Genomic DNA, 19867 nt, shown 5'->3' on the forward strand with positions numbered 1-19867 from the left:
CTGCTCAATCTCCGTGCAGGGATACTACTCTTGAAAAACTTCTGGATCCATTCTGACACCTATTCTAATTCTAAGGTAAGGAATCTGCGGCTAGATAGAGTCTCTACAAGTTACGGCATTACTAAAGGTAAGTAACTTGTCCTTTATCTCCTTTTGTCCATGATAGTTGTGCTTTAGCCAATATATCTGTTTAATAATGTCCCTTTATCCCTACATCACCAAATTTTCAAGATCACGTACGATCTCTTTGGCCTGGACAAGTAGACATATTATGAACAACAGGGTTGTACCCATAAAGTCAAAGGGACCTGGGTGAGTATTTTTTTTTTTTTTTAATGGACAGAGGGGTCCCAGACTGAAGAAATAAATAGTATAAAATATACAAAGATTGAAAAGAAGAATCAATATTCCAGCCATCACCCAAGAGGCCTTAGGGACAATCTGCCCTTTGGCCAATTTTTGCGAATCCATCACAACTGCAGTAAAAAGGAAGACTATATGGAGCAATCTGGGAACCTTGCGGAACGATTGATAGAAAGTGGCAATCCCAAGCGCTAGATCAAGAAAGCCAGAAAAAGAGCGTGGTTTAACCCACGCGAGGTCTTGTTACAACCCAATGAGCGAACACCGAGCAACGAACAACGCCTGATCTGTGTAACAACTTTTTCAACTCAGAGCAATGCGATCAAGAAAGTTATAAACAAACATTGCCACTTGATCTCAGAAGACCTTGACCTCAGCATTCCACCTTTGCACTCCTTTAAGAAGGCCAAAAATATCCGTGACCACGTTGTATGCTCATTTCTTGATAATGACCAGGGACAAACAATCACCTCAATGTGGAATCTTCCACCGATTGTAGGCCATTTCAGATGTGGCAATTGCAAGGCCTGCCCATCGACGATACAAACAAAGGAATTTGTCCATAAACAGCTACGTGTAACACTTAAATCACATACAAACTGCCAGATCAGGCCGCCCCCATTGCCACGCCTTTGGTCTGGCGATAGAAATGCTTTTGAAACAAGAAAAAATTGCGCATCATGGCGATTTTGAGAAGTAAGATAATGAATGACGTGGGGACACTTTTATGGAACCCTATGATTCCAACTGTTCTACTAAAGCTAAATACTCCAATTCAAGATGATGTAAATTTCTCCCAAGTGGCAAATTAAAGGGTTGTTCCCAGAATTTCTTCCTCTATCAATACGTCCACAGAACAGGCTTCCACGCAAACATCATTCCCCATATAGGTACTAATATATTCAAAATCTAACTATGCACTCCATTTCCATTTACTCCATTAATTAAAGGAAACTCAGTATAATATGTGCTCAACTTTATTCATTCATCTTCAGAGTTGATTTCACAGCCTAACCAAAGCATTTCGTCCTATACACCATGGTACCTTTATTGTCGAGGTTACTTGGGAACGCATGAGGATACTAACCTTAAGGGTTTATGTACTAATTGATTTGACAAAGCAGAAGTCAGTAAGAATTGCATGAGGATATGGAACCTCGAGGAAGTCCTGGTGCATAGCACAAAACTCGTTGGCTCAGCTGTGAAATCATTTCTGAAGATGAATTGATAAAGTTGAACACAACCCTGAATTATTGGACTAAATGGAAATGGGAACACAGTTGAACTTTGAATAGTATCCAAGAGGGGATTACCACATACAATTTATGTTGGATGACTTCTGGAGTGCTCCCCATTTGTTGTATTTATGAATACACTTCCAGGGGGTTATTTGGCAGTAGGACCGTGGGGGTTTTAAGCACCTTCATTGTGAACACTTGAAAATGCTTATTGGTGCGGTGGACTGCAGCCACTACTTCATTTTCTATTTGTTGTTTTTTTTAAAAAAATTCTCTGTACACCTAATCTATTGTCCATGATTCAAGGCAAATTATACCACTCCAATGTGACATCCTTAAATTTGGCAAGAGGGCTTCTGAGGCCATACAATATGGGCACCTAAACATACCACAAGCCTGTGTTGACATTTTAAGAGAGGCTACACAAGCATCTACAAGAACCTAAAATGCTTTTCAAATGGAAAATATTTCCAGACCCAATCTCCAACTAAGAAGATGTAATTATTTTCTCCACCAACTTGCCCAATCAAGGCTTCAGTACTCTTCTATCAGAACATATTTGCAATTATTAGAGCTTATCTGAAGGATCCTGAGCAAATATCTTTCTTAACTCTCCCTGTCACTAAGGACTTTATAGTAGAGTTAAAGAAAATGTACCATCGTTGGCCACTACTTTCTCCATGGGAGCTGAGGCTGGTGACATCTAAAGTGACAACTATATGTGAGCCTATACATTAGGCTTCATAGCAGGTGCTGTCTTGGAAGGCAGCTGTCTTAGTGACCTTAACTTCTGCCCATAGAGTGGCTTATAGGCTCTTTCAGTGTTAAGAGCATTGTACTCGCTTTCTTTCATTCCAATAGGGTGCTAATGAGAACACCCTTTTTTCTTGTCACTGGTTTTCTCATAATTTCAATTAAATCCATATCGTTGCTGGTTTCATTTAGTAATCCTTTGACTCCAACAAACAGAATTCCATGCCTTCTAGATTTGAAATTAGAACTGATATTATACCTGGATCGAACACAAGATTTAAGAAAATTCAATCTTCACACATGTTTAGACACATCCAAACAATCCATCTCAGGAGGATAGTCTCTTGTATTTCATTGTGCTCCTAATAAACCCCTACTTGTCAAACCGGAGCTCTTATGGCAAGAGGAAACCCAGTGACTGCTACATGGCATAAAAATTTCCCTGTGTCAGACATTTGTAAGGCAGAAACTTGGAGGTCAATCCACACTTTCATCAAACTTTACTGCCTAGACATGGATTCTGCAATAGACACAATAGTTGGTCACAATGCTCTTAAGAATCTTTTTAGATACGTTCTTCCCCCATACCATTTGAGCACAGACACTGCTCTTTCACTTGAGGATAAGTGTGCTACTGTAGTCTGTACTCTTGACTATCAGTGAAGATCCATGCAACGGGGAAACTGTTTGCAAAGAGTATTCTTGGCCACTTGCAAGAGTGGGCATTTGGAAACAATCATATACCTCTGGAACAAACAGGATTCCGCAAGAATAGTGGCACTCTGGATAATATTTCTGTTTTACAAACTTTAATTGAAAAATATCCGGTGGGCAGAGGGATCCCGTTGTACACCGCCTTTATAGATTTCTCCACAGCGTTTGATAGGGTCGATAGGGGGACGCTGTGGAGGAAATTGGTGACAATGGGGATCCCACGGAATCTTTTAAGACTAATAATTGCACTTCATTCCTCTACGTGGACACACGTTTTATTGGGGGGATCCCAAGGCCTATCTAGAAAAATATGTACTTACAATGGGCTAAAGCAGGGGTGCCTTTTGGCACCTTTACTCTTTTCTATTTATATCAATGATCTGCCGAGTAGTGTGGGACGGAGTAAAGGTGATCCTCCCCAATTAGGTCCTCTTAAATTACGTTGTTTGTTGTATGCAGATGATGCAATAATAATGGATTTAACGCAAATTGGGCTGCAAAGAAGATTGAGAGAGCTGGTTAAGTACACAGAGGAGCATTTTTTTTAAATAAACATTTTAAAGAGTAAAGTTATGATTTTTAGCTATCAAGAGTGTAAGGTGAGAAAAAATTTGAGTTGGTTTTTGGAAAGGGAAAAACTTGAAGTTGTGAAATTTTATGCATATTTAGGAAAAATCTTCTCAAATAAGTGTTCTGCTGGCAGACATATGGACCATTGTAAAGGGAAAGCAATTTCACAAGCGTCTGCAATTAATCGCCTGTATATGCATTGTGGGAAAAGACATTTTTCCCACATCATTTCGGTGTATAAAATAAAAATACCGCCGACGTTGAATTATGCTAGTGAAACAGTAGATGAGTGTGAATGGGCCAAATTCGAGAAAGTGGAAGGAAAGATGTAATTTGAACTATGCTGCGCCAGTTGCGGCACTTAGGCTCGAATTTGGTCTTCTGTCACATATGTGTTATCAATGGCTGCCTCTCTAAGATGGTGCAATGCTTTGAGTAATGGCCCCGATAACTTATTGAGGGCAGCATTGCACAGGGAAATATTTATAGATATGAAGGGGAAAAGCGCTATTTTTAGAAATTATATAAAGGCTTTAAGTATGTTCGGTCTAGATAAGGAAGGAGCAGCATCTTTATGTAAAACCTCGTTAAAGCAGATAATTAAGAAGTCAATTTATGTGGTCTCCCGGGAAAGAGATCTGATACTATGTTCATTGAATGGGAGGATGGACTGCATTGTAGGGAGCTCTATTGTCAAAAAACCCCAGCCATATGTTCTCTGGAACCTGGAACACGGTGTTCGTAGGGTTATTCTGCTGCTAGGAATGAATTTATTACCCCTAAGAATTGTAACAGGTGCCTGGGAGGGTATTCCCAAAAATGAAAGATATTGTCATTTGTGTAATCGCGGAATACAAGATCTGAATCATGTTTTGATTGTGTGTCCCGCACTCCACTCAATACGACAAAGATATTTAAGGATTGTCTTTTTAAAGTATAACATCTCAACAGCCGAACAGGCCCGTAATTGTCTTCTGTCCCCTCCGTCTGAACTGATGTATGTTAAAATCTTTCGGTTCTTTAAAGAATTTTTAAATATTTATTAGGATTGAAATATTTTAAGTGAGTTGCACGTTTGAAATAGTTAAATGGTAGCTCATCTATATTGCTGCTATATCTGTTAATTGAAATTGCACTGAGCACTTGCACTTTTTGTATGATATGTAAATAGTTGTTTTTAATAGTCTGGGGTTAAAATGTTTGTATAGCTGCTAGGGGAGAGTTGGTAATAACTCCTCCAAATTTTGCACAGAGCATTTGCACTTTTCTATGTCAATATAGTGCTTTTCCCCTTTTCCTAAATTCGGATTATATCTGGCATTGTTTCTTCTGTGTACTTTTTTAAAATCAGGTACTCTTGACGGCCTATAGTGTGTTTTAATGGAAAATTGTTTATTTAAGTGAACCGAGTACTTATAATTTCTCGATGTTAATTCAACTATACTGTTGCTAAGGGAGGGAGGGAGGCATTTGCCCGAAAAGATTGCACAATGCACTTGCACTTTTTGTAGGGGAGCTTTTGGTAGGCACCCCTTCGGAAATTGCCTAGAGCACCTGCACTTTGTATGATGGGGTAGTACTTTTTCCTTTTCCCTTTCCCTTGAACCCAATTATGATTGTAATTAACTCTTCAGTGTACTCTTTTTAAAATAGGTTCTCCTCACAGTCCATATTTTGTTTTAATTGAAAAAAGATCTTTTGCATTGATATGACATAGCCCACTGTATAGTCTAATCTACTGTAGGAAAATGTCCTCTTTTTATTCGTTGGTTTTTTTAGTATAAAATTGTACTTGTATTCTTACTTCGCCTTTCTGTATGTAATGAATGATGTTTTATTTATGTACTTTATGTGGAATTCTTCGGAATTCTAAATCATAATAAATACTAATTGAATTGTGAAGATCCTGCGATGCAGAAGAGAAAGTACTTACTTGTAATCCTAGTTCTCCATGATAAAGTCCTAATTGAAGACATGAACAACCTTCCCTCCTCCCCTGTATCTATTCTCCAATGGTGGAAAGCCCTAGGTTCATCGATATATAGATGTAAACCTGTCAAAAAGAACTGAGGCTCTCCGGCAACTATCATTGCATGGCATGATGGAATATAGAAGCTGGTGACTCCTTAAAGAGGTACTACGAGTTGTGTTCAACTTCTCTTTAGATTCTGCCTATCAGTCTACGTATGTCATTTGCTCAAATTCACCCATTTGATCTGTGCAAGGGCTTGAGGATTGCTGTTGCAATGAACTCTATTTGGTAAAATAAACACTGTGGAAACAATTAGCCTGTATAGGCTACCGAGTTTGTGACTTCACTTAAAAATAATGCCAGATGTTTCAAGCACTGCTACATCGTTTGCATAGGATTTGAAGTGATCCAGGATCCCTTCATGCAGGTGGGAACGTTCAACCTTCAGAGGTTCAATGAATATTCCTACTATGCAGAACTAGGATTTCAGTAAGTTCGTTTTCATTATAGAAATGTAGCTTAATTGTGGCTAAATGTGGTATTTATTTTACAAAAAATATAACACTCCCTTTACCTTGCAATGTAATGCCATTCCTCATGGCAACAGAATCTGATTTCCTAAGGCTTCATTCATCTGGAAGCCTTGCCTGTTTAACCTCACTACTCTCTGAGAGTCATTACCTAAAAATGAGGGCCATGAGTTCAGTGAGCCAGCAGTAGTTTCAGTTTCCTGGAATTCAAAATATTTTAACGATAGCTTGCTGTGGAATCCACCAATTGTCAAAGCTGGAGAACTTTCCTAACAGTATAGTACAACACTGTTAACACATTTTTGAGTACTGTGCTTGAAGTATGGACCTCTACCGCCCCATGTAAGATGCACCAGTCGTTTGATGCCCTTCTTCCTGCATTGCATCTTGTTTACCCTCTTGACTGTTCCGCCTCTCACTTTAACAGACAATATCTTTTAAGGTGAACTGATTTCGCCTCCAGTCTAATTTTCCATCTATCTGTCATGTTTGCATCTTGACTGCAGTGTGGGTGATCAGATATGGTCAATGACCAGTCTGCTAAAGAAGGACAGATGGACTGTGCAAATGATGCGGACAGTGTGAGAGAGGCACATGGCAGTTGTCAGAAATCATTGGATAGTTTATCCATGCTACTTGATTGCCATCTTATTTGTTTTCTCTCTATTATTTTTTCAAGTTAAGCCTAAAGCAGATCGGGCCGGGGATGAAACTGATGGTTCGCTGATGCACAAGATAAGGAGGCTGACCGATTATTACGACATCCACAAAGATATTGGAAGGTAATAATTAACACTGGAGTCTCTTAGATTAGCAGGGACATACAGGTTTAGGTTCTTGGGCAGAGTGAAGATATCAGTTGAAGGGGGTGTCCTGGGGAAAACATGTGTCTTCTGGATGTGCAGCATTATGAGATACACAGGTTTGAGGGATTCTGTCCAGGAGAGAGTGTGGGGATGCATAAAGGGCTTCGACTCCTGGGTTTCCAATGTAAATAGCCAATAATTAGGTAATTTATAGTTTGATTGAACCCATCTGAGAGAAAGAGTTACACATGGATCTGTGCTTCTTGGTTTTGGAGATTTCAATCAATCACTCAATCAAAGCCATTTATAGAGCGTTCAGCTACCTCCATTGAGACGTCCTGGTGCAAAAAGCGAGACTGAATAAAAGACCGACCAGCTAATCTAGGCCTGACTGAAGAGCCAAGTTTTTAAGTCCCTCCTGAATCCCTGTTCTGTCTCAGCCAATGGTAGGTGGGTGGCAGAGCGTTCCAGAGCTTAGCCTTCCTTACCAAGAAAGACCCGCCACCTCACTGAGCTTTGGCATATCTTCGAATGCAAAGAAGTCGCAGATGATTAGATCTCAGGGCTCGCACCTGATGGTACATGCTAAGCCTATATATGAGATAATGTGGCCCTATGCCCCTTAAGGCTCTGAAGGCCAATGTCAGGGCTTTAAACTCGATCCTCTTAGCCACAGGGAGCCAATGGAGCTGCCTCAAATGGGGGAGATATGATGGCGAAGAGGGATCCTACAAATAATCCTAGCCGCTACATTCTGAATTATTTGCAGTCTGAGAATCAGATAAGCTGGAAGCCCTAGGTATAAACTATTGGCATAATCCAAGTGCGAGGTCACTAATGCATGGACAATGATCTTGCGGCTCTCCTCTGGGAGAAAATGCAATAGCTTCTTGACAGATCTTAACTTCACAAAACAGGATGAGGAAATCTGCTGAATTTGAACCGTAAAGGAGAGATCGGTATCAAACCTGATTCCCAGGTTTCTAGCTGACACGACCATAGCTGGGGGTGATTTTAGCTCCGAAGGCTGCCAGAGACTCGATAAAGGAGGCGTCACCTGACTAAAAAAAGAACCTCAGTCTTGTCTGCGTTTAATTTCTGAATATTGTGGTTCATCCACTTAGAAATATCTTTCAAGCACTCTGAAGTTATTGATGGCTGTTACAGTGTTCTCTAAAAGAAAACACTAGTTGCGTGTCATCCACATAAGAAACAACCTTCACTCCCCAGGATACAATGAGAGTAGCCAAAGGGGATAAATATAGATTAAAAAGCAATGGGTTTACAGCCGAACCCTGTGGCACTGGTGTACAACCTTTACAACACAACTTTTACCACGCAGTGCCTTTACGACGCAACTTTTACAACGCAAACCATTACAACACATTGCGCTGGGGGGCGCTCTAGGATAGGGAATAGGTTTAATGTACTATCCAACACCTTCCCTACTATCCACGGGGACTGGAGTTGGAATAGTAAATTAAACTATTCACTATCCAGCGCCCAAAAGCATTATGCGTTGTAAAGGTATTCGTTGTAAATACCGCGTTGTAAAGGCATGCGATGTAAAAGCATGCGTTGTAATGTCATACATCCGAAAGACTGCAGCCAAGATAACACCATACCCTAAAAGAAGAGATGATTTAATCTCTTCAGCTGGGTCGGATGAGCTGCCATATTGAACGATGCCGACAGATCTAGCAGTACTACCATAGCGGACGAGCCGTTGGCCTTCATCTCTCTGACTGTTTCGGATATTTCAAGTAGTGCTGTCTCCATGCTATAACCAGCTTGGAAGCCAGATTGTGTATCATGCAGCAAGCCCTTGGCTTCCACAAAGGCAGCTAACTGTTGTTGAACCATCTTCTCTAGGATGTTCGTGGATGCTTTTAGCCTAAAATTGCTAAGCACTCCCACATCCACATTGGGCTTTTTAAGCAGTGGCAGCAGGAACGCCTGTTTCCATACTGCCTGGAAAATGCTGGATTTCAAAGAGGTATTCCAGATTTGATTCAGTTTTGGATTTACTCAGGAAGCCACCATTGTAAGAAATTGAGTTGGGCAAAGATCCCCCTGCGAGCCTGACTTACACTTCAAAAGGTCCTCAAGAGAGTCCTTTTCAGATATTGGAAAAAATTCAGAAAAAGTGGCAAGAGGGTTGTTGGGAGATGGTTGCTGGTTGTCGTCAATTCCAGCTACCGGAGGGAATGAGAAGTAAATTTTTTGAATTTTTTCCTCAAAGAAATCCGAAAGGCTCATGCAGGGGAAGGAAGGCGCATTCCATTGCCTCCAGAGTGGCAAAAGATTTTACAGTATTAAAGATTTCTTTAGAGGAGTACTCTTAATTCTCAATGCGCCTTGCAAAATATTCTCTCATCTTAAGCCTCCTCAGTCAGCGCAATTGTTTCAGAGCATCTTTATAGGTGCTTTTAGCTGAGGGTTTGTATGACCTTCTCCAGCTGTGCTCCAGCCTCTCAGAGAGGCCTTTCTCTACTCTAAGTTACACAGAGAACCAGGGGGCTGATGGCTTAGATCTATTAGCAGTGACAGTTTTTAAAGGGGCAATCGTAGCCAATGCATTAGTGATCCATAGGTTGAATCAGGTCGAATCACTGTCGGAGTTGCCCAGCAGAGATCGCAAGACTGCATGAATGGCAGGCCCAAAGGCCTCCTTCGTGACTTTCCTCCAGTTCCTCCTCTTTTCCAAAGTTTTGAGATTCATTGGTTGGTTGCCCTCAAGACTAAAACTGAACGGGACAAGAAAGTGATCCGTCGATAGCAAGCGTATGGGGGCCTCTGTTCTCATACTACGGATATTTGAAAAGACTATGTCCGGCCTATGCACAGCACTATGAGTCGAGGAAGCGACTAACTAAGTTAGGTTGAGGCCATCTAAGGTCAGAATTAGCTGAGAAACCTGAGGGTAGTTTGGGACATCGGCTTGCATGTTAAAATCTCCCAGAACCATGAAATTGGTGTAATGTAACATCAGCTGGGCAATGGTGTTTCATAGTTCTGGCGTACAACTATTAGGGCAGTCCAGTGGCCTATACAGCAGCATGCCAGCGAAGGAAAATTAGGATGTGAGATTGATACAAAAGAGCATGCCCTCAATATTACAAATTTGGCCCAGCCTAGAAGTAGAAACCTCCCACGTGTCCCTCAGGACAATGGCAAAGCAGCCACCTCCCCTTCCCCCACCCAACCTGTTCACCCCCGGTTAGCGCACAAAATCCGAAAACCGGGGGGAACAGCCAGGGCCAGATCAGTGTTGGAGCCTTCCTTCATCCAGGTTTCAGTAAGAAAGATTAGGTTCCAGGTCTTATCAGATAGGGAGAGGCAGATATCATCTGAGTGTTTACGGAGGGACCTGCAATTGATGAGATAGGCTTCGACATTTGCTTTTCCATTAGAGGTCTCCAAAGATGGAGCACCTTTCCCATCAGCCCCGGTGACCGCACCAAGATTTAAGCCAATCCCTTATATTGGTATTCATGACTCCCTGCCCCAGGGCAAGGGTCACTATTCAAGGCTAGAAGTGCTTCTTTGGGCCACTTACCGTCCTGTTCATTTGAAATTTGGGCAGCAAAGCTGGAGCTGGATGCAATCGGAACGCAGACGGGCACAGACGAGCTTGCCTTTGGCGCACTGAAGTGTCATGGGTCTTTTTAAATAGAAATTTGGGAGTAGGTCTCAGCCACTAGACTGCTAACCCAAATCAAGATGGCGCCTGGGAATAGCCCCGCCAAACGGAGTAAAAATTGTACTCTAACTTTAAAAAGATTAAAATGCCCCAAAAAGTGCACTCTGCAACACGCAGTTAGTGCAATTTGGACAGAGGAAAAACACACCCACTACAGTGCACCCTGCAACATGTAGAAGTGCTATTAGGAAGAGGTGTGGCGCAGCAGCCAGGGCGGCTGACTCCGGAACACAGGGCTCACAGTTAGATCGCCGGCGGCAGGTTAGCCCAGCACCATGTGTCTCTGGGCAATAGCTCACTTAATCTTCCCGAAGGGCCCCAGTGCCTTGAGACCCTTAGGCGTGATTAGTTTACGCTTTACAAATACCAGGTTCTTACCATTTGAAGGCAAACACTAGGTTTCTGTGCCCTGAAGCACAGTATGTCTTCCCCCATGTAATTTAATTACCAGTATGGATACGAATAGTGCATATATACTCTGAATCACTCCATGATAGTAGAGGGCCTCCTATGGGGGCCTGACTTCCCTTGAGGAATAGGGTGTGGAGAAGACACCCCAGTCTGACTGCTAATGTATGGAGAGAGGAGTCAATCAGGAAGCAGTGTCAGGGTAAAACACATTGCACCATATCTATAGACGAAATCCTGCTAGTGGAAAGTGCAGCTTCAAGCATTGCAGAGTGTGCAGATGCCCAGGCTTGTGTAACTGCAGAGTCAATCATTCTGGAATATATTTTGGCACCTCAGAAGATATGCATCCTCTGCAGAGTTAGTGTTCCCTGTGGAAAGTGGATATCTGGACGGGGCAAAACGACCAGTGTAAGGGGCCCATCCAGGGCTGCATGGGCCTGTAGTTAGAAGCCTCCAAAAGAGATGGTGCCTTTAGGGTGGTGCTCTGGAACAACAGCACCTCAACTGCAGAAGGATTGGAGGAGAAGGAATTCCTAATCTAGATTACCTCATTCACTTCTGGACAATGGTAGTGCTGGTTGCAGATGTCTCATGCCACATGTGGTATTTGTTATTAATGATTGGGTATATCATAAGATAGTACAGGTGTTTGCTATGGAATGTTTGGCTTTCTCTTCTCAGAGTGGTAGTATTTATCAATGAATGTATGAATATAGGCCCGAGCAGTGATGCTGTTTATTATTGCGTAAGCATGTGCAAGGACAGTGAACATATTTGTGAATGCATATCTGTTAAAGTGTCAACTTGATGATACTAAACCTTATGTTGTAACATGTGAGGGTGTAATAGGGATACTGAAGGTGTTTTGCAATAAAGTTTGCTACAGTATTAGGTTTGTTCAGTGCCTCCTTATGTCTGCGAATAGTGATGGTGTTTGATGAGGAAGATGTGCATGTGGTGGCGTTGTTACTTAATAAATGTTTGTGTCCCAAGACAGTGGTAACATTTCTTGTTGAATGTTTTGGGATTTCTCAGGATATTGGCTGTCTGTCTGAAAGATTAGTGGGAGTTATTCAATAAGTATTAAAGTCTTAGGTTAGTTACGGCATCTCTCACTCACCAAATTGTTTGATGAAAATTATGTTTGTTTCCTAGAGGTGCATTTTCGTACATACGTAAGGTGACTGAAAAAAGCAGCAAGTTGGATTATGCTGGCAAGTTCATATCATTCCGAGCCAAGGCCAAATCTTCGGCCCGCCGTGAGATGACTATTTTTTCCGAAATCGACCATGAGCGTATTGTGTACTTCCATGACGCCTTTGAGAAAAAAAGTGCTATCATTCTCATCATGGAGCTGTATCCTTAAAAAGATGGCAAAAGGGATGCATGGGGGAGGCAATGGAGTGTGGGAATGTGATGGACAGGAAAAGAAGGTAGGTGATAACAGACCTTGGGAAAAGATCATGAGATGGACGGTTAAAGAAGACAGATCATGTAATAGACAGGTCTGGAAGACTTGTAAAGCGGTCCCTGTGAAACAGGTCATGAGATTAACATGCCAGGAAGCCAGGTTATGAGATAAAGAGGCTAAGAAGACTATTCATGTAATGAACAGGCAAAGGATACACTGCATGAAATGTCATATATGAGATGGGCTGGCAAAGAAGACAAGGCATGTCATAAACAAATATGAATGAGCATTTAGCTGACTGGCTAGGGGAATTGGTCATGAGGCTTATATTCAAAAGACAAAGTTCATGAGCGTAGACAAATATACATGAGATGTGGGTCTACAAGACAAGTGATGTGATGGACAGAAAACAGATTTATAATGGACATGTGAAGGAAAGCTGTAGCTCCAAGCATAACAGACAAGGGATGGTGAACACAGGAGGCATATCACTAGATAGGGCAAAGAATACAGGGCATGAGGTAGTCAAGTATTTAGATAAACATACCAGGGAACAAGTCTCAAGATGGAAAAGCAAAAGATACAGGTTATGAGATGGGGAATGTGAGTCAGGATGTGAGGATGAAAATACAAAGACAGGTTATGAGTTTGACATGCAATGTGACACATCATTGGGTGGGGCATCCCAGGTCAAGGGCCAAACTCCCAGGTGCTGAGGTCATGTGATGAACAGAAAAGGTGAGCGACTTGGATGGCAGGTCATGCAGTAGCTCATATGAGACATTATCATGAGATGGACAGCCTAGGGGTCTTATTAGGGTTTGATGGACATGGTATTGTCCTTCGTGATAGTGAAGGTCATTACCACCACCATCCTGACGTTACTCCGTCTATCTTTAGACATGACTGCCGGCCCAGCGGTCATATCTGTAAATTAATGGAACTTCCATTACTGTGGTTCCTTTCAGTGTACCAACGCTTTGGTGGATGGGCGCCGTCAGCTTTGACAGCCATTCAGTAAACATTTTACCTTTTTTTAAATCACATATAGGTTCCCAAAGCCAGAGTTTATTTCTGAAAAAAAATGGAAAAACCCCACACCCTGGGAGCTTTCTTCCAGGGTGTGGCAGTCATTTTTGTTTTCTTTCCTGTCTCACCGTTTGGTGAGCTACAAGAAAAAAAGCAATTACACCATCTACCCTTAATGGGGCGTGCAGTGTAATGCTATTGCTCCAATTGCCCATACACAGTTGTACTATGGTAGGAAGTATTGCTTCGAAAAAGCAAATGGGGGCTCCATCGATGGAAAGTTTAAGGTCCGCCAGTCTCTAAATAGGGCACTGACTGAGGGCTTGGCGAGCAGGGTACTATATCATGTTTGTGACAGGGTACCCTGTCCCCGCCTCTAAATCGGGCCGTAAGCCAAAGGACAAGAAATTATCTGGCAGGAGGTCATTAGTTGCTGCAAATGGCACAGGCCATGAGATGGGCAGACCAGGGGAGTAGGTCATGAAATGAACAAACCAGGCGCATAGGACCCAAGAATGGTAGGCAAAATACCTACCAAAGAAGGCAAAGAAATGAGGTCTTGGGTTGGGTAGGCAAAGTTAAAAGATTGAGATTGGGCGTAGGACACAAGCCCTGTGATAGGCAAGGAACACAAACCATGTGATAAACAGGTAAACAGGAAGGGTCATGTAATGTTAGGGGACAAGTCAAGAAATAGGGCATATTATAACAAAACAACAGAAGATATTACCTAGGTTTAGGAAGGTTATGGGCTTAACAGGCAATGCAGATAGGTTGGGAGGTGAGGAATACGTGACAAGTCATGAGAGGGCAGGCTAGAGGGGCACATCATGAGTTGGCCAGGGAAAGGAGATAGTTAATGAGATGATGGCATAGGAGGCACACCAAGAAAGAGGCAGGCCAAGTGCATGTCACAAGATAGGCAATAATGACTGGTCATGAGACAGACCAGCAACTGAGCAAATTAAGATACGGTTACTGACTAAAAGTGGGTATGCAAGTTGAGTGACATGTTGAAGAGATGGATACCTCTGTTAAGAGCCAATGTAAGGTCAAAAATGAAGAGTTAGCTGGTGAGAAGCAATGAGGGGGACCAATGTACTAGCGGAAAGAGGGGAGATTGAGAATTGACATCAGGATAGTTATAAGTAAAACAAGAAGAAATAATTGTGTGTGCTGGAGAGCCAGATACAGGAGAAGACTAGCTGGAAGTAGGCACAGTACACTTATTTAGACCACCATTGTGTGCTATACCTGTAGGAAAGACTCCATGCACTGTACCAAACTAGCGTGAAGAAATGTATTGGGTAGTAAATGGACTCCACAATCTATAGCACTGTGTTTATTCCCAGAAGTACCTTAGGTCCAATCCATTTTTACAAAGTGCCTGCACTGTGTCACATGTGCACTAATTTTTAGTACATTTCAGTTTATGAGGCTCTTTCTCCAGCAGATGCAGAGCAGTACTAAGATCTAAGATTGGCAATCCACAAACAATGTAAGAGGCTCTTCAAGTATGTGCACTGCATAATCAAATTCTCCTCCAAAATCAGTACAAAGATGTATCGAACACATCTCTTCTTACCGTGAGCTGAGCCAGAACCAACTCTTGGGAAATTCACTACCCCTATCATCATCTCCAACAATGCCACCCACATGTTCAAGAAAAATGCCCTTTGAGAACACCCTGACCTAAATGTGAAGAAGAGATGTGATCTGCACTTCCACATCTGGGATATTTAATACTCGGGCAAGACCTTTTCTGACCTTCTTAACACATCAAGTAGACTGAAAAGTCCCAGAGGAATCAGGCTAGTGACCCAGAACAATAGCTCAGAGGAGATTACACACTAAGGGCCAGATGTGCGACCCTGTTTTGTGGCCGCAAACGGGAGATCACTGACTCGCAAAATTTCATTTGCGACTCTCGCTATTAGGAAGGTACATCCCTTCCTAACAGCGAGTCAACATGCTATGTAGTAATGTTTTGCGGCCGCAAAACACTCACAGTATACCACCTACTTCCCCTTTGTGAGTATGTGGGGAATTACTTTTTAAGAGCAGGTAGCAGTCCCAGGGACCACTGTCTGCCCTTAAAAAAATGAAAGTGAAAAGTTTAATTTTTCTTTTTTAAATGCATCCCGTTTACCTTTAAGGAAAACGTGCTGCATAAAAAAAAAAATACTGCTTTATTAAAAAAGCAGTCACAGACATGGCGGTCTGCTGACCCCAGCAGGCCACCATCCCTGTGAATGCCAGCCATTCCTAAAGGGGTCGCAAATTGCGCCTGCCTATTAATATTAATGAGTCATGCAATTTACAGCCCCATTAGGAATCGCAAACAGTTTCTGAGACACTGTTGTGCAGTCCAATTCGCGAGTCGCAAATGCGACGCAATTTGCGACTCGCTAATTGGCGGGTTGTACATATGGCCCTAAATGTATATGAGATGGTAACTATAATGGTTCAAGCAGTGCACATTCACATTGATCTTTTCAGTGTCATCTCATGTGGCAGGAAAACAAAACTCATGGAAAAGAAACCCAAAGTAGCTCACTTAAAGGATTCATTGCTATCAACTGATCCCTGGCCCCCAGTCATTGATTACATCACATAGGCTCTTTCTAACCCCCAAATAACAAACCACTGATGACAAACTGCAGCAGAAGACCCAGTACTCGAAGGTGATCCGAAGTGACCAAACAAAATCTGACATAGACGATCTCCCTCTTACCTCAGGAACTTTCAATCAAACCATAATACCATCTCTGATCACAAATGTAAACAAAGCATCTGTAGAATGCCCATATAACCATGAGCCAGAGTCACAAAGCCAAGATGTGAAGCACCCAAATAGGCCTACCCAATAAAACACCAACCTGACACACAGTATGATTGGGGGAAGAGGTGTATGCTGTCTTCGGTGTACAAGAGACTTAGGGGCATATCAGCAACAGCCGGCGCTAATTATCGCTAAGCGCGCTTAGCGTGAGGATAATTATCGCCGGCTATCGCTGCATTTTATCGCTGAGATAGCTCGCTATCAGTGACGCATATCTCCAAAGCGATAAAAATCCAAGCGATAGCTGCTAAATGTGCGATTATCGTTGGTAATCCAGCGATAATCGCACAGCCATAGGCGATAGCTTGATGATAGGGCAGGGCAGACTTAGCCATAATATCCACCTTCCATTTGATATAATGGCTAAGTCAGATTGAAAGCAGGCGTAAGGAAAGTAGCGATAAGCACGGTTAGCGCTACTTTTCTTATTGCTGTGCAAGTTAGCGTGCAGATTAATAATAGGGGAAATGTCGGTTAGCAACATTCCCCACGTTATTCTGGTGTGGAATGCCCACTTTGCATATCATTAGAGATGCAAAGCTGGGCGTTAAGGGAAAGGGCGTTGAGGCATGAAAACACACGCTAGTGTGTCTTTGCTGATAGTGCGATAGAATTATCACCGCATTTCGCACGAAAACAGACGCTAAAGCAGCGACAATTCAATTGCGGCCCCTTGCAGATATGCCCCTTGATTTCTGCCTCACACTGTCACGGTACTCAACAATGTTCACACTACGTGGCGGAGGGAGGTGTGGTACTCATTTATCATGATCCATTGACATTCGCTCAACTCCCAGGATCAATGTCATTTGTTGTGACAATGTGGATCACCCAATTTATAGTCTTTCATCTTTTCTCTGATATATGGAAAATCTCAATAATACTCTGCATTCTGCTTTAATGAATAAATTGAGCCATGGCCTTATCAAACCAAATGTTGCTATAAAGATCTATGCTCCTGGGCACTTACAACCTCTGGGTAGCTGTACCATACAGTAAATAGGCCACTGAAACCTTCAAACGTTTAAAGTGTTTAGCCTTTACCCACATTTTGTCAGAATCCTCCCACGTGGCAGACTACCCACTAGATTTTTTCTTCACCTACGGTGTCATCACCTCAGAAGCATACGTCAAGCCAGATCTTGAACAGGCCTCACCCTGATCCCTTTCTCTGCTATTGTTTAATGCATCAGCATGAAAATGAAATCTTTCCACATGGTTTACTCAGGAAAAGTGAGGCTTTGAATGTAGATTAAATGAAGTATTCGCCACTGTGTATTATCCACACTGTACTTTGTCCACTAACCTAGAGATTCCTCTGAAATCTACACTATAAAGTCTCAAACACACTGCGCATAGAGAACTCTCTACAATTCAAAAAGCCTCCAATGGCCAAGTAGAAAGCTGACAAATAGTTTAACCAAGAACTAGCAAATATTAAACAAATGGACTGGAAAATAGAATGGCATTAGAAAAATCTGAATCAGCAATTGACAAATAGATCTACTGCACATATATGAGAAAATGTGTTAAAACAATACAAAATGTTAAGAAAGAATACTTTATTAACCAAATGTATCCAACAATATATCAAATGAGGAAGTGTTTAACATTTTTAAAAAGGACACCAAAACAAAAGCATTGTGAAAAGGCTCCTCTCACCATAGACCAGTTCTATTTCCTCATCTGAAAAGGGGATCCGTAGAATATGAAATGTCACCTTGAATGGAGCAGACAGCTCTTCCCTCAATCTGACACACAATCATCCAAACCTCGTTATCAGCTTTCACCTGTGTGAGCTTCAATCATATGGTTAAAGATGGTGCTAAACTAAACACTTAAAAATAAACCATACTTGGCTGGCCCATTAAAGAGAACTTGTTGCTGATTCGGTCAGAGTTACTGGAAATTGCCAATGCCTTGTGTCTTGCAGGAGACATCAAACACAATAGGGCAAACCAATCTTCCCTTAGGAGGTGGGTAAATAATATATAAAAGATTTTTGATTTGTCATCAAGGATCCAACATAAGATTATATCAATAAATTTGGCTTACATGGAGTTTCAGTTTGGGGCTCCTATATAAAAGTATTTTGTTCTGGAGTGTGAACAACCTCGTTGATTTTAATTAGATAATAATAACAACACAAAAATATTTTTACACAGAGATGAACATATATATATATATATCACCAATTCCTTAATATTCTATAAAAAGGGAAGCCAGGACACTCCAAAGTGCTAAATGGTATTTATTCAATTACAGATAGCCTCTTGCCGACGCGTTTTGCCTTTACGGCATGGTCACAGTGAGGCAAGCATTGTTTCACTTCCGTGTAAAAACAAACCCAATAAACATAGAAAGTGGACTTTGTAAAATGCAAACAGAAAACTGATCAACCCCATTTTGTAATGGTACAATTCATTTCAGGCTAAAATCCAAGTGTGTTGGTTTGCTATCGTTTTTCAATTATCTGCTTATTTATAGTCCCAATTTTTGCTCAATGTAAAATACATTCCATACTTAGAATCTAATACTGTATCAGCATTCCTCTTAATTCAGAGAGAGAATGCAACTTGGAGTTATTCCTACAAACTATTATATGTTTAGGAATACAAAATATCTAGTCAACAATATATATAAAAATATGTATATAAAATTGAATATAACCCCAACTGATACAGTGCTGTTAGCACATTAGTCCTGCCCTAGTGGGCTTTTGTACTGGCCGTGTCGGTTCAAACTTTACTTCTTTGTTACGAGTTTTGATCCCACCCTAGTGGGCATTTGAGCATCGGTCATATGTGCACAATAATTCCTTGTACAATAGATATTCAACCAAAGCCACTTGTTATATCTCTTAATTCATGATTTTGCTGTCAGCCATGATGTCAATCTATGCAGTTTCCTCCAGTATTTACAAAAACAAAATTGTGAAAAGCAAAGATACAAAGAAATTCTGTACATAATTTAAAAATGTAAAGTTCAACAATTTTCTTGTCATGCCGGTTCATCTATATCACACACATAAATTCAAATTTAATTCATCCAAGTTTAACCAAGGTGTATAGCTAATTCTTCACTGGAATTCAGACCCACTGGAAATAGTGTCTCAAAATCATATATCTCGATTCTAAGACCTGAGTTGGCGTTCTCCATCGCCTCCTCTTTTTTGTGGTTTTTACCACATCCAGAACTATGCATGATAAAAGTTTCTCATTTTGACCGTGGAGAGCTTTGAAATGACGAGCTACAGGATATTGCTCATTGTTGTGGCGTATTGCTTGTTTAAGCTCCAAAATTCTTTCACGGGCTCTGTGTATTGTACTGCCAATGTACATTTTCTTGCATGGGCAGATCAAGAAATATACACAGAATTCTGTATTACAATCATAGCTCCCTTTGAATGAATGAATGAATGAAAAATATTTATAGAGCGCACGATGGCCAAACGGCTTCCTGGCGCTGGGAGCTCTGAAGAACCGAACAGACAGGGCCAGGAGGATTAGCAGGGGTAGGCCAGGG

General features: G+C 41.6%; 1 protein-coding gene across 4 annotated transcripts in view; it reads left to right on the plus strand.

Annotated features, from left to right (window-relative positions):
- The window catches only part of SPEG (striated muscle enriched protein kinase), a 1484310-nt gene that overhangs the window by 1114080 nt on the left and 350363 nt on the right, over window positions 1-19867 (plus strand). For all 4 annotated transcript variants that reach the window (XM_078679189.1, XM_078679190.1, XM_078679187.1 and 1 more), the window contains exons 21-22: window positions 6820-6922; window positions 12216-12416. In XM_078679189.1, coding sequence (XP_078535315.1) covers window positions 6820-6922; window positions 12216-12416 — 304 coding nt within the window. The remainder of the gene's footprint in view (window positions 1-6819; window positions 6923-12215; window positions 12417-19867) is intronic.

Source organism: Lissotriton helveticus, chromosome 3_1, assembly GCF_964261635.1.
Source record: "Lissotriton helveticus chromosome 3_1, aLisHel1.1, whole genome shotgun sequence".
In the NCBI taxonomy this organism is placed as follows: Eukaryota; Metazoa; Chordata; class Amphibia; order Caudata; family Salamandridae; genus Lissotriton; species Lissotriton helveticus.